This window comes from Spodoptera frugiperda, chromosome 28 (assembly GCF_023101765.2).
Source record: "Spodoptera frugiperda isolate SF20-4 chromosome 28, AGI-APGP_CSIRO_Sfru_2.0, whole genome shotgun sequence".
Classification (NCBI taxonomy): domain Eukaryota; kingdom Metazoa; phylum Arthropoda; class Insecta; order Lepidoptera; family Noctuidae; genus Spodoptera; species Spodoptera frugiperda.
In genome coordinates, this window is record NC_064239.1 from 5,450,741 (window position 1) to 5,460,340 (window position 9,600).

Genomic DNA, 9,600 nt, shown 5'->3' on the forward strand with positions numbered 1-9,600 from the left:
AAGTAAAAATTATGTAGGTAGGTATTCGATACAAATGGAATTAATATCAATAATGACAGGACCGATAATAGTTTTAATATTGTATTTCCTTCCACCTTGTGTGTCCATTATGATGCAATGAACGAAGGTGGAATGGCTAAATCGTTGTAATAAAAAAATAGACAGAATGGAAACGAATCGTAGCTCTAGTTTACCGACCCGGTGTTGCGACTGCCTAGCAGTAGGAACGGGTGGTTTTTAGTAAGTCTGACACTACCTCTCGTCTCCCCAAGGCAAGAGGAGTCATAAAAAAAAAGCAAGTCTTTACCTATAGCGAATATAGATAAGAAACATTACTTGTAAGTTTATATCTAAGGTGAATAAAAAAATAAAAAAAAGGAAATGGCGTGAAGAGTTTATTTTTGGCCCGTTTTTAACAACAATATATTTCTGAAGTAGATAAAACAAGATAAACAATTATTAAATTACAGAATATGCCACTGCCAATATAGGTCACTCTAGGATGTATACTATTTCGACTCGTATTTTGTATAAGAGCATGATTTATTGAAATATCTATATAAAATCTTATTTGATATGCTTTCTATTTCGGGTTTCAAAATATTTTGTTTATGATCATAATTTTAATTTTCCTGATTGCTAGTGTAGCAGCAACGCCGATTCAAATATTTTTAACACAAAGGGTTTGTCAGAGGCATAAAAAAATGTGTCATTTATAATCATCATGTCAAAACATCATGCATATTAAAATGAAAATAAGAGATCACATACTGAGCATGAGTTTCGACTAACAACTGCATTTTTTATTTTCAGTCTACACAATTTGCTTTTCAAGTTAATACTCTGAGACCTATCATTTTCTAAGACAGTAAATGTGAATCAACGTTGTCACACGTGTACAGTAACAAATTAATCAGGATATTGCTCTTTATTTTATTAACCTGCGTAGTTTCGTAATATTAAATGGTCATTTACATTTACACATACTTCGAGATTATCGGAAGACTAAATAATTAAATTTATAGTTCAAAGGTACACACACGAATCTTAACCCAGTTACGCACGATCAGCAACACAGATGCTTATATTTTCAATTACATCCAATTATTCGGTATATTTTATAACTATAAACACATACAGTCGCTGTGTTGCTGGGTGTACCATGAAACCATCATAACCTTTATCACAGATATATTTTGTCAAAATCATTTTCCATGACTCACAACATTTGTATGCAATTTTCACCAATTATTGAATCAAGCTTCCACTTTCCAAAACAATCCTTATTCTAAATACAATCAGCAAAGCAATCTTTACAATTCTCAATTTGGTCTATTCTTAATTTTACAACCTGTAATTTGCGCTAACACTTCTTATAGGTCAAATATAACAGGCTAATAAAATAAGATTTGTAACAAATTCTAAAACTCCGAAAACACAAATTACAATTATGATGTTTCAATTTTTTCATTTCCTTGCAAAATTGAGTAATCTAATTCATTAAAAAGTAGGCTTCCAAACAAATATGAAAATTGACAGTAGTATATATATTATAAGAGATGTCCTGTATTGAGTACCAACAGATTTATTTAGACAAACTTAAAAGATTCGACAAATTCTGGTTGTACTCTATACTTTTGGTAAGGCCTGTTGACCAAATAACTCTTCACTTGACATCCCGAATCATTTTTTCCCCCTGAGAGCAGATGGTGATATCGTTTATTTACACGAAGCCCTCTAAAATGTTCCCCAAAATGAGCAACACGCCATTTCTGCAAACCACAACAGAATGGTTTATTCCTCATTGTGTCACAGCTCTTGCAAATATTATGTTTTATAAAATAATGTTGACTTAAATACCAGATAAGCCTGGAGCACCGATAAAGATAAAAACACATTACTGTGTATTATTAATTGCCATTGAGTTGTGATTGAGATGATAATATGGCCACTTTAAATTATTTATCTTTAGTCAATATCCTCCAGACCTATATTTTAAACTGTAAATTACTGAACTCTGTGACAGAACCGCTTAAAAATAAAATATAATCATTGACATGATAAAAATTCTTCAAAGCTAGGTCAAAATGATACTACACCCAGATCAAAATAAAACTGAAAAAATATTTTTTGATTATACTCGTTTGAGATCAGTTAAGTTTTGTCTGAAGGGGTTTGTATCATCATGACCTTCCTTTTATAAATGTGGCTTGTTGACAAATATTGTTTCAAGCGGCCAGAAACAACATGATATACACTGAAATGTTTCTTCTTTAACAATAGATGTTGTTTGAGCTAGTCTAGTTACCTACCCACCTTACAGAATTTAAAAGTTATTTTGATTGAAAATAAAACTGGTGCTAGCTCAAACTTATATACATATACTGTGGATAGGCACTCATGATATCAACAGAAAGTCAACCACAATTTATGTTAAGATGCTGGACAAATCTAGGTAGACTCTCAGAGATGATGCTCAAATAAATATTTTTTATATTTTAACAATGTAGGAATTCGCACACAATATCCAATATGGACAAAGTACACAAGATACCTTTTTGTTTATGTCCTGATGTGTGGTTTATTTACACTTTAAAAAAGTAACCCATTTCAGGTCAAAGTCTTACTCACGATAAACTATTTACACTCACATTTTGTTACAATAAATTCATTACACTTTTTTACAAATAAGTTTTTGTTTTTAAAGATTTAAACTATGTAGTTCCTTTCACCAGTCAGCAAGTCCAGTTAGATGGGGCACGCGCAGCGGGCAAGTGCGCGAGCGGTGCGACGACGGCACGGCGTTACTTGTCGGCCGAGTCATCGTCGTCCGGGCGCGCTACGTATAGCGCCGGGTCGATCACCTTCGGGATCGGCTTGATCTCCGTACCCAGCTCTTGCTCAATGCGATGCAGAGCAAAACGATCCTCATACGTGATTAGGTTGATAGCAATACCCAAGTGGCCGAAACGCCCTGAACGACCGATGCGATGTAGGTAGGTTTCAGCCATACGTGGGAAATCAAAGTTGATGACGACGTTGACAGCTTGCACGTCGATACCTCTAGTGAACAGGTCAGAGCACACAAGATTGCGGCAGAGTCCCGCTCGGAAATCGTGGAACACACGATTACGATGTGCTTGCGCCATACGCGCGTGAATGTAGTAACAGCAGTATCCTAGTTCAGTTATTTTCTTTGCAAGTAGCTCTACACGCTGAGTTGAATTACAGAATATTATAGACTGGTTTATTTGCAACTGAAACAAATAAGAACAAATAAGTATCCAATATAAACATCAATCAGATCAAATAAATAATATTAAATAAAATTTAATTCAAGATAATAGTTAATACAAACCTTAGAAAAAAGTGTATTTAAACAATGAACTTTCTGTCTCTCTTGTACAAATGCATAGTACTGTGTAACTCCCTTCAGTGTTAATTCCTCCATGAGATTAATCTCATATGGTTCTCGTAAGTGTTTTTCCATGAATTGCTTCACACTCAGTGGGAAGGTTGCAGAGAACAGCAAGATCTGGCGTTCTTTGGGCAATCTGAGAAAATATTATACATATTAGTCTGTATAGAAATAAAAAAAATACCTGGAATAAAATAAGAAATGAACAAAACACATACCGTGAAATAACCATATCCAACATTCCTTTAAAGTCTTGAGAAAGAAGTTTATCTGCCTCATCAAGTACCAGCATCCTGCACTGGTCCATCTTGGCAACTTGTTTATCCATGAGATCAATCATACGACCCGGCGTAGCAATAATAACTTGAACTGAAAAATACAAGACAGATAAGATGATATATCCAACTCAAAATAATATGTAAATTAAATTAATTCTTAATTATTGAAATCATCATTACCATTTTGATAAATACGCATAATGTCATCCCGGAGATTAGTACCTCCAGTAGTAACCATTACGCGAATATCTGTGTGCTTTGCCAGTTCAATGCAAATTTGTGATGTCTGGAGCGCTAACTCCCTAGTTGGTACCACAATTAAAGCTTGGATAGCATCTTTTTTGGGATCCACCTAAATATAGAGAACAAAAACATTTTTAATACACTACAACTTCCTACAATCATTATTTTGAAGAACTAAGTGGGTGCATACTTAGTCAGTAAATACGGGTTTTGTCACTTATAAAGAAGTGAAGGGGAATCCAAAAATATCATCATTCAAGTATTTTCAGTAGTAATTTTACAATACCAAACTAAAAATTTTAAAACAGCCGTACAAACCTGTTCTAAAACTGGAATACAATAAGCGCCAGTTTTGCCAGTTCCATTTTTAGCTCTTGCGAGGACATCTTTACCACTGAGTGCGATAGGAATAGAAGCCTCTTGAATAGGAGAAGGTTTTTCCCATCCTTTCTCAAAAATGCCCATCAGCAGCTCACGTTTTAGGCAAAACTCTTCAAACTCATTACCTCTTGTGTCTGTTACATCCTTTAAATACAAGAATGAGCAATTAGCATCATAAATGAGAATATACAAAAAAAATCTGGCTGTCTTACTAGACCTTTATTGTAATAAAAAAAATCAATTTTCCAAGAATATTTCTCTTACAAGATATTGGATTTTTTTTTATGCAGTTAAGGATTTCTATTAAGATTCTATTTAAGATATTAGTTAATGGACACTAATTAGATAATTGCATTATTAATAATAAGATCGGTAATTATTTATAATGAAGGTAGTTTTAACTTACACTAGTCTTTATTCTCCTGTCTTTCGGGGGTATTTTTAATTTTGATTTCCAACCGATGTCATCGATACTTTTATCGACATCACTGTAAAAAGAAATTGGAATTATTACAAAATTCGGATTAGAAGTAAACACATTGGCAAACAAAGAGTCATACGAACCCCTTATTCTGACTGGTCATACTGTTTCCGACGTGATTACTTGAACTAATTCTATTTTCGGTCATCATTTTGCCAAATAATCCCACTAGGGACACGACTAAAATTAGAAACTTAGAATCACAATTCTTTGTCCAAGTCCAACACTAAATAAATTTTACGATAAGTCACTTTTCGACACATAAGCTATTTAGAAGTTTATCACGTTCACCAACTTAGTCCGGGGATATCTGGAACAATAAAGACATCATACATAATTAGCTTTATAGTATAGATAGGCACGCCAAAGAAAGATAGGTAAACGAGATTACGAGACGCGTCAACAAGCCTCAAAATAAGTAGGTACAAATAATTACAAAACAGAAATTGGCCATGAAAACAAATACCTCATAGAACTAATAAGTAAAGAACAAAGGGGATGTCATTTAATTTTGTTCTACTGTGTATTTAAACATAAACGGAACAAGATCAAAGAGATTACACAGGATAAAATGAAGTCGTAGTTTTATCTTCGAATTTTAATATGGCCGCCAAGAAATATTTAAGTGACAAGTAGTTATTAGTATCTTTAATTACCAAAGAAGTTGTACAGTAACAATTACAACTCATACGTATTAAATATAAAAATAAAATACGTAAAATTCATAAATAAACATTACCTCGATAAAATTCTACAAAAGACGACGACACTCGATACTCGACGACGACATCACAATGTAACCAAAACAGTGTTGCCAATTGTATGCTCGAAGTTTGCATTGCCTCCGCTTGCGTAGATAAACAATACATGATACGTTCTGTTTGTTTGCCTGTTACAGCAAGCGTAAATGTACTGAATGTTAATAAAAAGTACAAAATATCTATCTATAGATAAAATCCATATTTTTCCCGTAAACTAAATATTTTTCTGTAGATAAAATTAATATTTTTTCTGTTTTTTTTTTACATGTTATGTTAAATTTCTTAGATATGGATAAGTATAAAATAACAGTAGGACATTCACTTATGACAAGTTCAGTAAAAACGACATACCTATAATTATATTAACGCTATGTACGTCCACATATAAGAATATATTTTTCTACTATTAGATTATAAACTCATTCGAAAACAAGGTTGATGTAGTGAGACTCGAGTAAGATTATAGAATGTTTTGGTATACATTTTGTTTTTTTTTATTATTATTCATATATGAATAATATAACTCAATTTGTTAAGTAATGTAGTATTATTAATATTGAAATTAACTAATTTTAAAAGTTAAATAACTTCTATCTGATAGCGTGAATAACAGTAGCATAGCAGCTGATACATTGATCTACATTTATAGACGAGAAATTATTGTCTATGGGCAGAATATAAAATGTATTTTAGCGGTTGATTAATTATTAACATATTGTTGTTTCTTTTTTACTTATGTTCTTTTGCACAGCAGAAAGAGACAGTGAACTATTGTCATTCTGGCAGATTTCTCTATTTAATTCATAGACATTAAAACATCTATTTCTTTTCATTATCAAGTTGACAACTTAACAAATTATATTTTGACATTGACATTATTGACAAAAATAATCCACATTGTATTCAATTATGTACACAAGAGATTGTGCATTGACGATTTAATTTGTTGTTTTTGCTGCAGAAATAGAAATGCAATTTAGAATCGTGTTATGATAGTAAAATTATTGAATAATACCTTTTAATAAGAAATTAAACATTGTTGTTGAACGTGAGTTGGTTGAGGAAACCACTTTGTATTTTGTACCCTGGATTTCGTATCATTAAAAGTTTAAAATGTAAGTAACAAAAAATCATAAATAATTTATAAATTTTGAAAAAAGTTAAGTAAGTTTGGTTTATCTATAAATCATAAATAAATATTTATTTATTACAGGACAGAATATTGGAAATCTCAAGCCCGAAAGTATTGTGAATTTTGCAAGTGTTGGTTTGCTGATAACAAAGTGGTAAGGATATCAATCAACTAAATTAATAATTAAGTTTAATCTCTTGTTTGAAGTCATTCAAAATAATATAAGTGACAATAGTACCCAAAAATAGAACATTGTATTTTGCCATAGTTACCTACTTATTAAAATGTATCAATTATTATCACATAGAGAATTTCAAAAGCGTAGTAACCCTAAAAGAATATTATTAAGTTCAATTTAAATTAGGTAGAAAGGCACTGCAGTGGGACAATCATGGCTGAAATGAAATCAATCAATTTAAATATCGAGTGGAATGTTCTAGTCCTAATTGTTTCAAATCTCACCGATAAACAGTAAATAATTTTTGGGCTTACTATTTGTTCTCTTCAATACTCATTAATTAATAAAACAGCAATAATTTAAAGGGAAAAATGTTTTGCTGATATACAACCTAGATATAAAATTGCAGTTAAAAAAGCAATATGAAAATGTAACTCTTAACTTTTTGATTTCCAGTCTATTTCCTTCCACGAGAATGGTAAGCGCCACAAGGAAAATGTTCAGAAACACATATCACAGCTTAGCAAAAAGAGTGCTAAAGAATTCAAACAGAAAGAGAAAATTGATGATGACATGAAGAAAATGGAAGCCGCAGCCATGGCAGCCTACTTGAATGACATTAAGAATAATGCGGATCTTACATCACAGGTAATATTAATAATAGGTATTTTGGTTATTTAAACAAAGATAGAGAAGAAGAAGATAGAGAAGAACAGAGATAGAGAAACTAAACATAGGACTTATACTTTGAAAGAATCTCTCAAATTCTTTCTTAAAATTATCTCCTGTTTATTTTTAAAATTTTTACTTGTGTTCATTATTGTGTGTTTACTCCATGGGGCCTGCATACCATATTACCTATAAACCTATAATTCCATCTAATATTTTGTATTGTAAGTTAAATAAATCTATTTATCTTTCAGAGTATTAATGATTTAATAAACCAAGGTGGTAGCAGTGAAGCTACTATTGTGGTCAGTAATTCACCTACTTCGAAGGCTCCACCTGCCTGGGAAGAAGTCAAGAGTGATGATGGAAGCTCATACTACTGGAATACTATAACAAATGGTATGTATAATAAACAAAAACACATTTTTTATTTGCTTAGAACATGGCCATTGGCCAGGTGTCAATTCAAGCTCCTGTGTCCTACTTGGAATATTCGAAAATATAATAATGATATTTACCAATGAATTTGAAGCTTGAACACAAAACATGAAACTCAGAATCTAAATCACTTCCAAATTCCAATCCAAAGAAGTAATCTTGATTATCTTTTTATAAATAAACTGTAAAGTGTACTTTAGTATATTATATCATTATATTTGATTACAGAAACCACTTGGGATGCACCAGATGAATATGTATCAGTAGCAGAAAAAGAGAAGAACAAATTAAAAGAAGAAGCTCAAGAGAAAAAGAAACAGAAAATTAAGTAAGTGGTTTAAAAAAAGCTTTTAATTAAATAACCCCACTTCTATTCAGTGTCTTTAGAATACAATCTTCCCTATCATAAAACTGTAAATATGTTTGTTACAGAAAACAACAACAGAAACAAGCTCAGAAGGATGTACACATGGAAGTAAATGCTCACTTAGCGAGAGAGAAAATGAGAGAATTAGCGGTCAAAAAGGAACCAGAGCCACCCAAGAAATTTGTGGACTATGGACCTGCTCCTCGGGCTAGCAAACCATATGGCTCGTGGACCCCAGTCGTCAACCAGTAAGTTAAATATATAAAAGAATCTATAATTTAAAAATGAATTGCTAAATGTGTTGCTGAGCATAAATTTTGGCAACAGCTGAATGGATTATTCGATCGGCGAATTCTTTTTTTGTGGAGTGTTATGTAAATTTTAGCAGTTTACAGCGCAACAGATACCTATAAAAAACCATAGACAATAAAAGCCTTTTTTATAGTCATATAAAAAAACTGAACCATTTTTTCTCAATATTAACTATCTATATAGTGATTATCTACAGTATTTGAGTAATTATTTATACTTTTATTATTTTCTAGGCCTGTGGAGCAAGTGGATCTTCAGCTACCGAAGAATGAAAAAGTGCTGCCGCCGCCCCCAGTGGTGGTACAACCGGAAATCATTCAGTTTAAAGAGAAACGCATCGAGTCTCTTGGCGATGAACCCGTCGAATTCAAAAAGAGAAAGTTCAACAACCCCAAAAGAAATATGCGTCAAAAACTAGATGATGACTGATAGCATAAAATAATAAAATTTGTAAATAGGAAACTTGACTTTTTTATTCGGTAGTAATGAATGTTATGTAAAATGGCTTTATGTAAAATGGCTACTTGGGAATAGAACCTATGCCACAGTTTCTAATAAAACAACTCTTAACTATACAGGGCACAGGTTATTTTGCGCCTGGACCGACATATTTTTTTCAGGGACTTGTTCTCTACTCATTAGCTAGCTTTCACCCATAAACCCTTCGTCCTGTTACAGTTTGTGGGTACAGAATGGTCCAAAATACATACTTGGATATTATTTTTTAATTATTAGTAAAATGAACTAAAGAGATTGCCTCGTTAGTCGAGTGGTCGCAAGTGCGACTGCCGGAGAAAAGGTCTCGGGTTCGATTCCCGGGTCGGCCCTTGAAAAAGCCCAGTAATACTTTTGTATTACTGTGATATTTTCGGTTTTTCCAAAATTTCTCAGTAGTAGCACGGGGTCTAGAATTGTGCTCAGTATATGGCAATAGGCTCACCC

General features: G+C 32.4%; 2 protein-coding genes across 3 annotated transcripts; one reads left to right on the top strand and one right to left on the bottom strand.

Moving 5' to 3' along the window:
* Positions 1 to 382: 382 nt before the first annotated feature.
* LOC118281599 (ATP-dependent RNA helicase me31b) lies at positions 383 to 5,709 on the bottom strand. Of its 2 annotated transcripts, none has more exons than XM_035602212.2 (8): positions 5,541 to 5,709; positions 4,885 to 5,111; positions 4,727 to 4,808; positions 4,258 to 4,464; positions 3,877 to 4,048; positions 3,637 to 3,787; positions 3,359 to 3,554; positions 383 to 3,257 (listed from the first exon to the last, which is right to left on the bottom strand). In XM_035602212.2, the coding sequence occupies exons 2-8, from the start codon at positions 4,950 to 4,952 to the stop codon at positions 2,805 to 2,807; spliced, it is 1,329 nt and encodes a 442-aa protein (XP_035458105.1). In that variant the 5' UTR covers positions 4,953 to 5,111; positions 5,541 to 5,709; the 3' UTR covers positions 383 to 2,804. The 2 variants fall into 2 exon arrangements, with proteins under 2 accessions (XP_035458105.1, XP_035458106.1); XM_035602213.2 differs by lacking the exon at positions 5,541 to 5,709 and adding an exon at positions 5,268 to 5,390.
* Positions 5,710 to 6,442: 733 nt separating this feature from the next.
* LOC118281598 (WW domain-binding protein 4) lies at positions 6,443 to 9,120 on the top strand. Its single transcript, XM_035602211.2, has 7 exons — positions 6,443 to 6,677; positions 6,776 to 6,848; positions 7,329 to 7,520; positions 7,796 to 7,940; positions 8,208 to 8,307; positions 8,412 to 8,594; positions 8,892 to 9,120. Coding segments are annotated over exons 1-7 (891 nt in total). The 5' UTR covers positions 6,443 to 6,675; the 3' UTR covers positions 9,088 to 9,120.
* The last annotated feature ends 480 nt before the right edge of the window (positions 9,121 to 9,600 follow it).

Coding starts and splice junctions, on each gene's coding strand:
- LOC118281599 (XM_035602212.2), bottom strand. CDS start 4,952: ATGATGACCGAAAATAGAATTAGTTCAAGTAATCACGTCGGAAACAGT. Junction 4,049..4,257: donor GTATTCCAGTTTTAGAACAG/GTTTGTACGGCT, acceptor CTCTATATTTAG/GTGGATCCCAAAAAAGATGC. Junction 3,258..3,358: donor TAAATACACTTTTTTCTAAG/GTTTGTATTAAC, acceptor TATTTGTTTCAG/TTGCAAATAAACCAGTCTAT.
- LOC118281598 (XM_035602211.2), top strand. Junction 8,308..8,411: donor AAAAAGAAACAGAAAATTAA/GTAAGTGGTTTA, acceptor TGTTTGTTACAG/AAAACAACAACAGAAACAAG. Junction 8,595..8,891: donor TGGACCCCAGTCGTCAACCA/GTAAGTTAAATA, acceptor ATTATTTTCTAG/GCCTGTGGAGCAAGTGGATC.